The 15,498-nt window shown below is 53.2% G+C and overlaps 3 protein-coding genes; 1 reads left to right on the top strand and 2 right to left on the bottom strand.

The window, feature by feature from the left end:
* Positions 1-1,491: 1,491 nt before the first annotated feature.
* On the top strand, positions 1,492-3,763 carry RCC_12193 (related to tyrosinase precursor (monophenol monooxygenase); the record flags this gene model as incomplete). XM_023765664.1 has 8 exons in its annotated part: positions 1,492-1,736; positions 1,840-1,898; positions 1,950-2,341; positions 2,390-2,618; positions 2,667-2,724; positions 2,788-2,930; positions 2,981-3,549; positions 3,605-3,763. The coding sequence occupies 8 exons, from the start codon at positions 1,492-1,494 to the stop codon at positions 3,761-3,763; spliced, it is 1,854 nt and encodes a 617-aa protein (XP_023621432.1).
* An 846-nt stretch (positions 3,764-4,609) lies between these two features.
* On the bottom strand, positions 4,610-11,182 carry RCC_00511 (related to adenylate cyclase; the record flags this gene model as incomplete). XM_023765663.1 has 4 exons in its annotated part: positions 4,610-4,759; positions 4,828-10,059; positions 10,129-10,801; positions 11,037-11,182. The coding sequence occupies 4 exons, from the start codon at positions 11,180-11,182 to the stop codon at positions 4,610-4,612; spliced, it is 6,201 nt and encodes a 2,066-aa protein (XP_023621431.1).
* A 2,346-nt stretch (positions 11,183-13,528) lies between these two features.
* Positions 13,529-15,406, bottom strand: RCC_00510 (related to calcium-independent phospholipase A2; the record flags this gene model as incomplete). Its single annotated transcript, XM_023765662.1, has 1 exon — positions 13,529-15,406. One exon carries the CDS (start codon positions 15,404-15,406, stop codon positions 13,529-13,531), a length of 1,878 nt encoding a protein of 625 aa, XP_023621430.1.
* Between the last annotated feature and the right edge of the window lie 92 nt (positions 15,407-15,498).

The following is a 15,498-nucleotide window of genomic DNA, read 5'->3' as shown; positions in this document are numbered from 1 at the left end:
CATCCGACACTTGTTACTCGATAGTTACTCGATAGAATGATAATCAGCCTATCAGGAGCCAAGGGTGTTCAGTACGGACGGGCGATAAGGATGAGGTCTGGAAGTGGAAGAAATGCAAGAGCGGAAATCGCCGGCATCGGCACAGGGATGGGATGATGCAAAGATCGGGCGACGCGACGCGCCGATGCTGTACTTACCTGCCTTAGTCACCTCACTCGAACGCATCTGTCTCGACTCTCGACAATGCTCTGTTCACTCACCATCCCTTTCATTCAACATCCACCAAGAAGCAGTCCAGTTCCTCCACGGGATTTGGATCTCCTGGAAACGGAAACCACGGCCAAGAGCGCCTTGAAGCCATTGAGTAAACGTGAGGTAATGATTACTCGATCGCAACGAGAAACTCTCCATCYGAAGGCTATTCTAGCCCGGCCGAGTTGAAATCCAAGTAGCCACACGCCTAACAAGCCCAGGACTGGACTGGAATGGACCGAGAAAAGGCGGACAGTCTCCTTTTTGCGTCGCGGAAACCTGACCTGCCGATGTAGACGAGTGCATTCTCATCAACTTATTGCATGCCCCGAAGCGGAATATGTGCCATTCAGGATAGTACGCGCCAGTGTGAGACTGGCGCAGGTGCAATCCATGCCTTTCGCATGCTCTGTCGATATGATCAAAGCGTGATACGTATTTCACTGGACGCGTCTTTCGAGTGACCCTGACGGTGAGGGTATTTTTTCTTTCTTCTACAAACCGGCCATCGTACCGAGAGACTATCTTAACTTGCTCGCATTGACAGAACTCCGCAGACAGTGCTTCGCACTGCCCGGAGGCCGCTTTGATCTTCCTCCACATATACAGGCACCAAGAGGATCGCGAGCAGACGCGAACATGGAACGCGGAGACTCCATCCGGCTCAGACCATCAGGGCACCAAGTTGAACGAGAATAATGCTTTGATTATGCACCAGTACGCCTAACGGAATTTACTACCCTCCACCACGCATCGAGATCGAAGAATACCCGGGTGGCGCCAAGGGATTCTGAGACCAAAACAGCATGCAGCTTGATATGTATCTCGTATCTTTCTTGCTAGTAGGTCGTATGGTAGGCCGTATATCATACCGGCCAGAGATTTACTTGTCTCTGCTGGCAGGTTGCATTCCGTCAGACAGCTCACGCTACCCAATAAGCCTTGCCACTGCCCCTATTTGCGACCCTACCTCGCTGCAGGCAAAGACTGAGAGGCATCTGGCGCGCGGTGACACTACGCTGGTCTTCATCAAAGTGGTGTGCTGTAGTGCACGCCTTTGTGTAATCAGCCATGATATGTTTGGGGGGTGCGTAGCGATGCGATCATTTTGTCTCCCTTGCTTCGAGGCGTTTCTCAGCGTTGGTCTCTGCACCGCAAACGATCGCACTTTGATTCTTAAAAGCATGCTCCGCGGTCAAGAACAGACACCACCCAAGTCGAGGAACTTTTACCGTCATCATGCTGGTCTGCTATCTACTTCTTGTATCGGGACTTGCCTTCGCCGGAATCATCTCAAAAGCGCCAAGCATTGGGCCAGTCGAACATTCCGATCGGTTGTTGTCACTCCGGCGTCGGGTGGACACTGATTCCGATTCATCGGTTGCAGTCACCGGTATCTCGATAAGTGGATTTGCACCTCAAGCGCGACTGGAGATCCGACAGCTGGAAAGTAAAAGGGATGTCTGGAACATCTATCTGCTTGGGTTAGTAAGATCTCGATTTCATTACGATTACGGCAGCTACATGTCTTGCTGTCTTTGCCACGGGCATACAGATTTGCAAATGGMACGGCTGACAGATTCCCAGGCTGAGGAGGTTTCAGGCGGTCAACCAAACCGACAGGCTGTCGTATTACCGAATCGCCGGTACGTTTGGACCCGCTGGCGATGCGAAGCATTACTAAAGTGGATTGCCAGCGATACACGGAAGGCCTTACAGAGCATGGGACAACGTGCAAGGCGTCTATAATGAAGCGGGATACTGTGCTCACCTTTCCAGCCTTTTCCTGCCTTGGCACCGGCCCTACCTTGCACTATATGAACAAGTTCTTTTTGAGCATATTATTGACGCAGTGAACGAGTTCCCCACAGGTCCTGTCCGTCGAAGATATGCATCTGCGGCGCTGAGCTGGCGAATGCCTTACTGGGACTGGGCGGCGCAGCCAGAAGATGGCCAGAGCGTATACCCGAGTAGCCTGGGTAACCGGACTGTCGTAGTCACCATGCCGAACGGGACGCGGACAATCGACAATCCACTCTACTCGTACAAGTTTCATCGACTTGTGAGAGCCGACATGTACTTTGATCCGGTGGGTGTGTCGTACCACTTCGCTCAAAGGTTACTGACGAGGTGGTAGTTCGCCGAGTGGAATGAGACGAAGCGCTACCCTACAGGCTGGGTCCGAAGTGCTCTTAGCCAGGAACATCTGATAGGACCCGTTCTCGACAACAACCGGGTTTCAATCATGAACCGCTTGTACAATTTGTTCACGTACTACTCGAACTACACTCTATTTGCCACTGAAGCGTGGCAAGGCGAGACTTATGCGAATGCAGACAGCATCGAATCGCTTCACGACACAATTCGTAAGTCCCCTGGAATGAGACGCGGACTTTGTTGACCAGTGACCACAGACAGCTTGACAGGAAACAATGGGCACATGACTTTTCTAGACTACTCTGCGTATGACCCGTACGTACCCTACAAGCTTACCATCTCAGAAGATATCTTGCTGATGCCTTTGGYTCTGTGAAGTATCTTCTGGCTGCATCACGCGAACATGGATCGTATCTTCGCCATGTGGCAAATACTGTACCCTAATTTGTACGTGGAAAGAATGCGAGCCGTGTCACAGACATTCACAGTCTCTGTCGGAGATGTGCTGGACGTTGATACGCGTGAGTAATCATCTTGCGGATGATTCGTCAACTACCCCTGACCAACGTAGCACTTGAGCCGTTCTCCAGCGACACACGAGGCACCAAATTTACGTCGAAAGATGTGAGGTCTACCCTGCGATTTGGATATGCGTATCCCGAGACTTCCGGGAACGCCAGCATTGCTCAGGTTAAAAGGGCTATCAATCAGCTTTATGGAAGCAGTGCAGGCGCAGGCGGGCCCGTCAAGCGAGCAGAACAGTCCACAGGGCATGGAAGTCCTTCCTTACAAGCGCCGGTCGAGAGTTCCGAGCGCTACTACGTTGCCAACATCGTCTCCCCAAAATTCGCCATGAACGGATCCTACGCAGTGTACATCTTCCTAGGAGACTTTGAGGATACATCATCCATGTGGCCGCTCTCGAAGAATCTCGCCGGCACGCATGCGGTCGCTACCAACATGATATCAGAACACACCGCAAACATGCGCTCTGCGACTCTTTCGAATATAAAGGTCACGGGTGCAGTGCCGCTTACCGGCTTACTTCGGTCGAAAGTTCAATCGGGCGAGTTGGCCTCCCTGGACTCCAGCGTCGTCGAATTTTACCTATCGAGTAATCTGAAATGGCGGGTAACAACAGTAAGTCACCCAACTACCGTACGTGCTCATGAGCTCGGCGCTGATTGCCTCCCAGTTCAACTCGACGGCGATTGCATGTGAAGACTTCACGGATCTTTCGGTGACCGTTGTCAGTAGTAAAGTGCTGTCGTCCGTCGCAGAAGACGAGTTTCCTCAATGGGGAAACTTCACCAAATTGAACGTCTCGCAGGAAGGACAGTGTGGTTGTAAATGAGTTGCGGCTTTCTGCAGGGCCAATGGAGCTAATAAGTAAGCTATGTAGCAGGCTATCAATAAAGTCGATTCGGTCGGGAGAGTACATCTTTWTATATGAGACACCGACAGAGCGATGAACAGCTTGCTTCTTATAGTGGGTTTACGTTACGCGAGACTGCCCGGACGTTTGCTACATGCTGCTCTCTAACGTACAAACAACTACGATACTGTTGGGTAACTTGCGTCTGTCATGTATTCATTGCGCGAACCTGGACATTTGCCATACACTGCTCTCTAGCGTATGTACAGTCACTATGCCCCTGAGGTTCACGGCAAGCTACTGAAATGACAACTAGATGGTGAGAGCGTCGAGTGAAGTAGTCCATTTTCCACCAGCGGGTCGGGTAGTGAATGAATTACGAATGTGCGGACGCGTCGCTGCCCTCGAGGCTGCTCAGACGACTTCATGACCAGGATGGATTTGGGATGGATCCGAAACAGATCATTGACGTTGTGATGACGACTGGACGACACCATCCGCGAGATATTGAGAGCGAGCCTCGTCGTAATACATCTGTTCTTCTCATGGTCGATTAAATACAGTCGCACCACACACTCCCACTCCAATGTGATGCTAGCATCCTGTGCCTCACACCAAGAGCCATTACAATTCGCCCTAGCCGCTGCAGTCGTTGCATCGTAATATCGTCCCAAAAACGCAATGACAATTACTTGTACACACGACGTTACCCGCAAGGGTAGCCACCGACACGCTCCACGCTGTTCGGGAAGGCCTGCCAGAAACCGCAATCYCCCGAACCAAAAGATACAGAGGATGTTTGCCAATGCGTCTACGCCATCATACCTACCCAGCGGTCTGTGACTTCAGCCTCTTCAGCTCGTCGAGCTGTGATGTGAGACCTCCGAGAATATCTGACATCGGACATGCCTGTTCTAGCATGCCATTCGCAAATGGCCGAATCATGTTCCGAATAGCAAGTGTGGATATGCACGTCTGTAAGGCACAAGGTTAGCTTGGAGATCTTGCCGCGTCTGGACCAGGCACCCATCTGTCAACCTTACCTCAATTCTACTAACTTGATGCTCCACAAAGTTGAGCAAGAATCGATCCGTTATTTCACCTCCACCATGCTTGATCTTTTCCAGCAGTGCCGTCTMAGGCGGCTTGAGTGTCCGAATGCCAGTGTTTTCCAGAGTGCTGCAGAGCATCTCCAGCCGGAGACTGACGTTCCAAAGATCCCAAACGGTATCAGTGTCAATCGTAAGCTGACTGTTGCGAGTCTTCTTCGCCTCGTTCTCGCTTGCAATGTTTGCACGCGTTTCAGCATCTGCCTTTTGCTGTTGCACGACCAAACGAGAAGCTAGCGAGTGCGGGTACATGAGATAAATGTACTCTGGAWTTTCAAGACCCTTGAGCGTTCGCTGGCCCAAGTCCTTCACTTCAAAACCTTGACTGCTCAGCGATCTGAGCTCACGACGGATGGTTTGACTCAAGATGTCGTCCCCGATCGTGTCCTCAGAGCCGGTCGAGGTGCTTCGATCTGATTCAATATGACTCTCAAGCATTCTCTGCACTTCTTGGATGAAGTCGGATGAGACACAGATCTGACCACCGTCTGCGACACTTTCAATTCGGGCCGCGCGATTGACCATTGGCCCGAAGTAATCCATGCGCTTGGTGACGGGATCAATCTCACAGACAGGACGTCCCCAGTGGATGCCCATCCGCACACTCAGGCCGCGGAAGATGACGTTGCCGTCACCATCTTGCATCTCCTCGCCGTGCACGCTGTTCAGAATCTCCTGTGGCCATTGCACTTCAAGCAGCTGGCTCTGAATCGTGAAGCACCACAGAAGTGCGCTGGTGACTGTTGGGAATGCTACCATAAAAGCATCACCTTCCGTCTTCACTTCATAGCCGCCAATGATCCTCAAGTGCCTTCGCATCACTTCGTTGTGCATCTTGATACCTGACTGCATCGCGATGGGATATGTCTCCCACAGGATTGTGCTGTTCTTGATATCCGTGAACACCAGTGTCACCTCACCTGTCGGTGCATCGACTTCCTGGTCCAAGCGTGCGAGCTTTGAATCGCCCACAGCGTCTCGTCCACGCTTGGCCTTTCGCACAGTCGTGAAGTAGTCATCGGGCGAACCTGAAGGACCCATGCTCATAGAGTGTGTCCGGAACCGTGCTTTCTCCCGTTTGCGGAGATCGCTCACACCCACCATCATTACCATTATCTTGCCGGTCGCCCCAAATGCAATTGCAAGGTCCCGGAGCTTTTGGGCAGCTCGCATGAGATCATTGCGCTCTTGTCGGGCAACATCGACAGCGAAGTCGGGTGTGAGATAATCCCAGAGCTCTCGTGAAGCCAAGAGTATCATCTCATCGGAGTCTTTGATATCCACCTTGCTCACATGCGGCGCTGCGATCATGCATGGAGCAAGTTGGACGTATCCGAAGGCGCGGGAGACATCAAGCTGGTCGTTGAGCTTTCCCTGTCTCGACACAAAGCCACCAGCCTCTCTAATGCGTTGTCGCTCAGTTGCTTCGGCCGGGTCGTGCTTTCGACTGATTATTTTGTGGCCACCTTCGGAGTGGATGAGCAGGGCTTGAGCATCCCCAACGTTCGAGATGTAAAGTTCCATGCCATGCAGGTACATGACAGTTGCTGTGCTGCCCGAGACAAGGTCGTCCTCGCCGAGTTGAGGGCTGACCACGCTACCGCGGTGAACGATAGAGCTACTGGGATGCTCGCGAGAATCAATCGCTTGGGTGGCGGCAGTCGCCAATTCCTTGTTCAGGCCAAGATAGGTACGTCGAAGCGCATCCATTGCCGTCTCATCGTGCTTGATCTTTTCCAGTTCCTCGATAAAGTGGTGCTTGAACTTCTCGTGCAAGAACTTTGCCACCTTGCTGCCGCCAGAAGAGAGTGACTGGCCATCAAAGAGACCTATAAGTGCCTCATCTTCGTGCCCTCGGAAACGAGGAACCACCATGTCAAGCGTGGACAAGTGCTCGTTGCGCCCTAGCGTGTCGGCCATTCCATACGGCATCGACGTTCCAATCGTAGATCCCGCGAGTCGAACGCGCCTGTCTGGCGCCTGGTCCGGCACTGACGGAATAGTGAGTGTAACATCCATCAAGCCCAGTATTCGCAAGTTGAGCAGCGAGGAAAAGTCGGTCAAATCGCGCTGCTCTCTACCATTTGCCACTTGCGCGCTGGGTTTGATCTCCAGCCGCTTATTGCCAGACAGGTTCAAGTATCGTAGTTGACGGTTCCAGTTCCAATTCCAATCGTACGGCCAGTTTGAAACGTTGTACTTGAGCATGTTGCTGCCGACGTCAAGAATCGCAAGTCGCTGGATCTTGCCGAGCTCTGCTGGGAGAACCTGAAACTTGTTGTTGTTGATGTGCAGCACTTTCAAAGAAGAGCCTTCCTCAAGGTCCTCCGATGGTATGGACGTCAGATCGTTACCGGAAAGGTATAGCTCGGTGAGGTGTGTCCACTTCCTGATGGTGCGGGTAGGAACATCGTAGATTTGATTGTAGGACAAGTTGAGGATGCGCAATTCCGGAAGGAGAACCAATTCGTTAAACACATCGTCTTCAAGACGATTGTCCGCCAGAAACAGGTGCCTCAACGACCCTGCAAAAGTCGCCGCAAGTCTACTCGAAATACTCGAGTCCTTGCGGGCTCCTCCACCTGGGGTAATTGTGCCAATACTGCTGGCGGTGCTCGCTCTATTGAGTATTCCCTTGCCTGAGTGATATGACACCACAGAGCCTTTGCGAGACGCAGTCCCAGGAGAGCTAGAAACTGTGAGTCCAGCAGATGCTTGACTTGGTCTGCGGAGCTGGAAATCCTCTAGCTTCCCAAGTTCCTCAAAGTCAGGACTACCGCCTGAGGCTGGATTCAGGAGGGCAGGCGTTACCGACATGGAAGCATTCGCCGGTTCTGGCATCGGCGCACCAGGTTTCGGGAAGTCGGTGAGCACATTCGACGACACGTTCAGAGTCTCCAATCGTTTGGCATACCATATCTCCGACGGAAGCACACTGAGGTTGTTCTCTCGCACATCAAGGTACCTTAGCTCATGCAATCGTCCGATCTCTGACGGTATCCTGCTGAGCTGATTCTTTGCGATGCTGAGATATTCGAGCTTTGACAGGAGGCCAAAATGGGGCGAAAGCGAGACAAAGTGGTTCTTACTTATTGTCAGCTTTGTGAGACCCGCCATTTTCATGAAAAGAGCATCCGGGAGCTGAGCGAGCTTGGCAGAAGCCAGATTGAGAACAGAAAGAGTCGGAACGGGAGAGTTGAGGTCGAAGTTGGTGACTGGATTGTGATTGAGGAAGAGAACTTTGAGACAATGGAAGGAGCCCTCAAACTGGGACACGGAGTTGTGGCCAAGCATGAGTGCTTCCAGATTCGGCAGTTGCGACACGATGTCGATGTTGGAGATTGCGTTGAAGCGGGCGTCAATCTCGCGGAGACTGATTAGGTGGCTGAAGGACTTGCCAAAGGGGCCAGATAGTCTGTTGTTCGTTGCCCACAGTCGCTCTAAATTGACGAGGGTGGAAACGTCTCCCATGTCGGAAATTGAGTTGAAACTGATATCCAAGTCAACCAAGGTCGTGAGTTCGCGTAGCGCGTCAGGGAAGTCGTTAAGTGAGTTGGAAGACAGATTGAGACTTCGAAGGGCTCGATACTGTCCAAAATAAGGCGGGACAGTCGTGAGCTTGTTGTTCGATAGCTTCAGACTCAGCAAACCTTGCAGTTTGTTCAGTTCGGCATGGTCCAATTGTTCGAGCCGATTGTTTGATATGTCCAGGGTAGTGAGTCTGGTCGCAAGCGACAAGCTGGCTGGAACTTTCCATGCTTCGTTGCTCGTGTATTTGATTTCGCGGAGCGAGGTGCAGCTTTGGATGAAGTCCTTGGGAATGTCCAGTGTCAAGTTGCGTGAGAGGTTCAGAGTGATTATTTCGGTGGCTCTGTGGTATAGGCCAATGGGTATAGTGATCAGATTCCGACCAGAAAGGTMAATATGATTGAAACGCTGCATCTTGCTGAACCCAGGATCGCGGTCCAGACTAGAGTATCCGCCCATTTTGGATGGCATGAAGGTGAAGCGGCAGAGGTACCCATGATCCTCGCGTCCAAGATCTTCCAGATGGTCCTGTTCCTGGTAGCCAGCCATTTCCAGCAACCGTTTCTGAATTACAAGAGGTCGTTCCCCAGGCGCAAGCTGTCGACTCGTATCCTGTTTACGCATGATGATCTGATACTTGTCCAATTCGTCTTGTAAGAACGTCTTCTTGGCCATCATCGAAATGAGCTCTGCTGCCGTGGTATTTAGGCTTGCAGATATGACCGCAAAAGTGCTATCCGCACGGAAAATGCGCATGAAATACATTGGGCCAGGGTCATCGTCCTTGATAACATTGCCGTCGTCGTCAAGCTCAGTCAGTCTGCGTAGGTTGTCATCGGCTATTTTGTTGACTGCCCAGCTGTCCGGAGCGTCCCACGCGCCCTGTTGATCAGGCTGTGGCTCGAGAGGAATTTCCTGCTCGGGAGGCCAGCCAGCATAGATTTCTCCTTGAGGCGGTGTCGTCAACAACGGCTGCGTGTGGTCCACGATGCCCTCCATGTGCGACATGTCCGTGTCTAAATGCCACAATGCATCACCAGCCTCAGCGTGCTTCTCATTGGGATCTTTGACCTGCTTGCTGCCCTCCAAGACGCTGGTGTCAGTGCGTTTACTTTTAAACGGCAGACGATGCTCCTTTCTCTGTCCAGCACTGCCACCCGCACCATCTGCCTTGGCTTTCGGTGGCTTTGCGACAGCCTTACTATCCACACGCTCTGTTCGGCCCTTGCTCGCAGCTGGTTGCATGGCAGGCAGTGAGATGACCGAGTTGGACTGCTGGGGCATTTCTGACCCACTGCGATCACCCTTGTGTCGCCCAGTGACACGATCAAATAGCGACCGCTTTTGGGGCTGCGCATTGCTTGCTGTCCGCTGAGAGACGTGAGAGCTATGAGCGCTATGAGAGCTGGGCGAAGGACTGATAGACCGAGCATGCTTGAGACCACCGGCGGGAGGTCCGGTATCCCGTCGCATGTTATTACTGAAGGACTGTTCGCGGCTCGTGGTAGGTCTCAGCGGGAAGCCAAGGCCGGCGGACTGCTTGTCGTCGGTGCTACGATTATGTCTATGACCGGGAAGATGGAGCCGAGTCTTTTTGCTGGAGTCGGGAAAGATAGACTCAGATGCTCCTCGTGCTTTCTGCAATCATGTCAGCCGCCGTTGCCATCACATGTATCCATCCCCTTTCAGCCACTTGCAACAACATACCCCAGGATCTTGAAAAACCCACGGCGTGATCTCGCTGCTCGGCCCTACAGGAACAGGCGTTCGAGGTCGTGAATTTGAGGGACTGGGCGGACCGCTGCCTGGCATGGAGTTGTGGCGATCCCTCAATCCTCCCATGCCTGGCGCGAACGGTGGCAGCGAGGCAACCCCGTTCTGCATAAGACTCGCCTCCGAATTCTGCCGGCTGCTAGTATCTTGTATGACACCAGGGAGGGCGACATCGTCCCCAAAGAAGCCTTGAAGTTTCCTGTGCACTCTTCCCTGCACACTGGTCTTTGAGCCGGTCGACGAAACTGTCGTGGCGCTCGCAATTGACGGTCGTCTGTCCTCGCCATCGCCTGGAAATCCCATGACGCCTCCTGAAGGTGTAAAGCCTGGTGAAATCTGGCCAATGTTCTCATTCGAGTCATTATGGAAGAAGCTTCCACTGAATACGGATGGAACCTGCGCGTTACCGTCGGTATTCCAGGAAGGCATCGGATGCGCAGAGGGAGGCTGCCTGCTGATTGCCGGCAAGTTGCCGGGATGGTTCTCGAGCTGCGCGTCCGACGGCGGCGTGTTTTCCCATGGCGCAATCTCGCCACGGGCATGAGGAGGTGTCGGCTTGTGGGGGAGGATGGTGCTGGGTGAGACCTCGGAGTCCTGTCGTTCGAGTCTGAGGAGAACTAACATTAGCACTTTTTCTGTCTGGCGCGCAGCCACTTCCACTGCAGCAGCACCAACACCCTTTACGACGATCCCGGATAGTTGCAGACACACACGCCCCTCCACCCATGCGAAACCATCTCTTTACCACCATGCGCCGAACAAAGAGCATGAGCTCCGGCTTCTGATCTCGCGGTTTCGAGGCGGCGCAGTCTTGTAAACATTCAGGAAGAGGCAATACATACTGTCGCTTCGTATGTAGTTTCAACGGCATACTCCTCACGGCGGCGAAACTAAAAGGTCCTTTGACTGTCTCAGTCGAGCGAGCTGATTCGGCACCCGTGGAGCCATGGCGCTTTCCGTCCGAGTTGCTGCTGCTGCGAAGGGTCATCCTCCTCGCGCGCCTGCTACATCAGTCCATGGAGAAGGCGTACAAGGTACAGGCAGCGTGAGTGCGTCAGAAGCCCGAGACTCAGTACCTATGCGCTCGCTGCCAAGGACTCGAAGATGCCTCGCGACGACGCGCAAGATGAGGCGAGGAATGATGCAGCAGGACAGGCGATACGACGATGACTAAGAAGGTCGCAATCTGGCCGATCATGCCAACGTCCTTTTAGTTCATGATCGGGTTCGCGGGGCCCGTTTCGATTGATCTTGTCTCGCACAAGGTGTCTTGATGATGATGACAATGGTCGAAGGAATGACGATGGGCTCTCGAGAAGCAAGCGGTAATTCGTCCGAAAAACTAGGGCATCGCTAACACAGCTCTTATCCATGGGAACAAAGGAACTCTCGGAAGCAACGCAACTCCACTTTGGCATAATAAGATTCTGGACTTGCGGGGAGCCTCTAGAATCACCTCACGTCAAGTCGCTGGGTATCGAACATGCCACCGCGTCCACTGAAAGCCAAATCTTTGACGTCCTGTATTGGCCTGCATTGCAGTAACGTCGTATTGCACAAGCGAGACCCTTGACCACCGAACCCAGTTGAGATGTTCCCCGAGCAGACGCTGGAGCCGGGATCCCACGCACAACATCCGTCTTCATCATTGACATGAAGGACGTAGGTGGCAGCCCTTGACATGTCGCAGAACGCTCCTTGCAGACCAGGTCTCGCAACACAACTTCCCAGGCTCGCGAAGAGAATGCCCAAACATTGGCAAGGATTCAATCTCCGATGCAGTCCAGGCGCTGGAATAAGCGCGCTCCACACCAAGCAGCCTGCCGAGATCGAGCGGCTGCGGGCATCCCTGAGATCTGGGGAGTGGAGAACACAGCCGGTCCTCGCATGACATGCACCTTCGCGCCTATTGAGGGCACCCTGCTGAACTCCTTGTGCATGTGATTTGTACCCGAACGGTGAACCCAACTCGGCTCTCATACGGCCCTTTCCTCTCCCCGAAACCTTGTCAAACAGCTGCCGAGAGAAACGGACACGCCTCCCGCATCTCGCCTTCGGCAGAGTTCCGTGCTTTTCCGGGGCGGCAATCTTGCTGCCAGTGAAGGCACAGAGATTTGAACAGTAAAGAAGCCCATTACATAACTTGGTGTTTATGTACTATGGACGTGTGTGTGGGAGACGGGGTAGCTTATGTCTTAAGATCACGCTCTACTAATTTAATGTTCTGTTCATTAATACATTGGCTCATTACTACACTGCTACCTAAAAAGGCTTCACTTTCAAATGGCTCGCATAAAGTTTCGTAGTGAAATAAGTATTGGCATCAAACCTGGCTGGCTTCTTTGCATTTGCCCTCCTCGGCCAAAACACTTTCGAGGGCACAAACCCAAACCATGGAGCCCCAAAAGTCGGCTGAAGGTGTTGCTTTGAATCTGCGAGGATGCTGTTGAGGAAAGAATTCATGGGCCAGGGWGATGTGACCGTAGGTATGCCCTGGTCATGAAACAAATTCGCCAGAGCACTTTCCTGGAGGAGCTTCCGCATGCAATAGTACCCTCTGTACCATCCACAAGCCTGTACAGTAAACATATATCCAGATATAGAGTCAATGGAACTGACGTCGTGCATAGAACAGGATCGAGTCATGAAGGTTCAACTTGTACCACATGGTAAGCGAGTCAAGAAGATTTCATGCTGTCGTTTGCCTGGTCGAAAGGTACTGCACGCCAAGAGCACTGCCCGTGTTGCCTGCACCGCTGATGGTACAATACAGAGCTCGAGTTCGACGCAGAGCTGGAAGTACATCCGCCGAGAATCTGTCGAACATGACGTTGTGGTGCGCGCATGACTCCGACTGGCAAAGCTACGATTGTGGGCAGCGAGCAGTGTGATCAGTCCACCGACAGAGTCACTCCAAGAATTGAAGAACGAGTCTGCCAGTCAGGAGCTTGTCAACATCTTGACAGACGTCTGACACATCGGGAGATGATTCGAGAAGTCCTCCGACCTCACACCCGCTTGAGCTATCCACGTACTGACAGTCTGAGGAATGGAACTCACGGCATGCGTTGTCCTGTAACTCATAAGTTGCGTGACACCGCATAGCACCGGGCTAAGTCACGATACGTTTTAGGAAGACTGGCACCGCTCGCACATGCCGTCGCCTCAGAAGCTTGACCCCACGRGCATGCTACATCCCGGGTGAGATTTCTCCAACTGGCTGCTTATCATTCAATGCCKGTAAATCCCCGACTCGCTCGCGAAGCGTGGAATGGGTATCGTCGCAAAAGGAGCAAAAGCAAAATTTCGTGATCGGTCATCATGATTACCATCATCAGTATAGTTTCGGCTTCCCAGCAACGTCAACGGCAGGCGGCGGTCCCTCAACATCAGGGTATGGAAGCTGCCGTCCCAACTCTCCCATGTTCATGAAAGTTCTCGGAGCTGGTGGGCCTCCTGAGCTTGGATAGGGGAGAGCTTCCCCTTGTACAGGGGTCTTCGGTGGAACCGGAGGTGGTGTCTCTCTAGGTGGTGAGGAGCCTGGTTGCTGTTGCGGATAAGCATGGTCTTGGCTCTGCCGCTGTGAGTTATTCTGAAAGTTGCGACTGTTCCGCGGYGATGCTGCGTCCGTATTGCTGTTGAGTCTGGCGGAATGGGAATTATCTGTGGAGGGTCGCGCTGATACGGAATTGGGGCTCTGAAATTCATAACCCTCTCCTTCTACAGTGTACTTCTGGTCTGGAATGCTGGGCCTTTGCTGAGAGTAGTAACCATCTGGGCCGAAATGCTGCACCGGACGGAACGAATCATCTCCAGCGAGTTCCACAGCATCAGGATGGGGAGCGTGTGGCGCTGGGAAACGAGGAATTTCCCAGGGGTTGTGATGTTCACCGATACTCCCTACACCATCAGTACCGGCCGATCTCCTGGCCTCTGCCCGATCATATCGCAGCTTCGCAAAATGAATTTTCGCAATCTTCGTGGATGCACCGGAGCACGAGGCTTGTACCTCGTTCTTCTGCAGGTACATGCGGGTGTTTGTGCTGATTTCGGCCAGGCGGTACCATTCATTCATCTTCAATTCTCCGAGGCCGATTTCGACATTGAGTCGGTAGTAATTATCCGCATTGACGCCGCGGCGCGCAAGATGCTCACGCAACATGTACCTGTGGGATTCTTCGCAGCCTTCCATCTTTGCTGCTAATCGCCGTCGCGCTTCAGCAAAGTCGCCCATGCTGCCGCCGAGAACATCTTCCCACCACTCGTGCCCATGCTTATTACTCGCGGCGCCGGAAGGCCGCTTCCCAGTACCAATGCTAACAAATACGCCGACCTCTCTTCCTGGCCATTCGTTCTGCACTGCCTCGTCGAGGATTTGCGGAGCGGGATTATATCTGCCTGCGCCATCGTCTAGATACACGGACTGGCCGATCTGGATCGGCTTGAACGCCATCTGCGTGGCCGACGTTGCGCGACCAGCTTGCCAGATGGTACAATTCACGTCGGGCGCCGTCTCCTTCCTTGAATCGTACGAGCGAAGCAGCGCGATGACTGGGGTTCCTTTCATAACTGCGGTGACTGCCACCTTGGTCCGATTTTCTCTGGTATCATAGAGCAGGGCATCGGGATCGCCGAGTCTTGAAGTGGCCCACGACACGCCCCTACTCGACGTGTTCTTTCCCATCTGGCTATACTGGCTGCCTTGACTCTGCGACCGCTGCGGTAAAGGGGAGCCAACACTATTCCGCGAGGTCGGTGTCATGGGCGTAGCGTTCGCAAGTGCATCGTTGCCCTCGTCGGCAAATACGGTATGTTCGCGCACACATTGGCGAATTGCTTCTTCCAACATGCTCGCCTTGAACATTGTGCTCCGCAACGGCATGCCAAAGAAGGTCTTATCCGTCTCAAACACCCTCCGCGTCATCCTCACATACACATCTTTGCACGTGTCCAGGTCCAGGCGTAGCCGTCCTAGCATAATCGCAATCAAACCACCCGTTCCCGTGCCTGCTATGAGGTCAAAGTGGTCGCATGGTCGCGGAATTTCATCTCTTTTGGGAGCGCGTCCTTCAATCTCCACAAAAGTGCGGTGCATCAGCTCTTGCAAGATGATCAACATGGAGAAGCCGCGGACGCCGCCTCCATCGAGAGACAAGATCCGCAGCGGCGGGCCCTTGGTGGTATCCTTGCGTCTCACTCTGCTGTCGTCCATGGTGTAGTACTCGGCGGCTTCACAGCCGCGGTCCGTAGGGTTCTTTCAGCGCGGAGCAGTCTATCGTGGGCGGGCGCAGAGAGCGTTGGGGC

This window comes from Ramularia collo-cygni (assembly GCF_900074925.1).
Source record: "Ramularia collo-cygni strain URUG2 genome assembly, contig: RCC_scaffold01, whole genome shotgun sequence".
Taxonomy (NCBI): domain Eukaryota; kingdom Fungi; phylum Ascomycota; class Dothideomycetes; order Mycosphaerellales; family Mycosphaerellaceae; genus Ramularia; species Ramularia collo-cygni.
The sequence above is the reverse complement of the archived record's forward strand: the minus strand, read 5'-3'. Positions and strand labels throughout refer to the sequence as shown.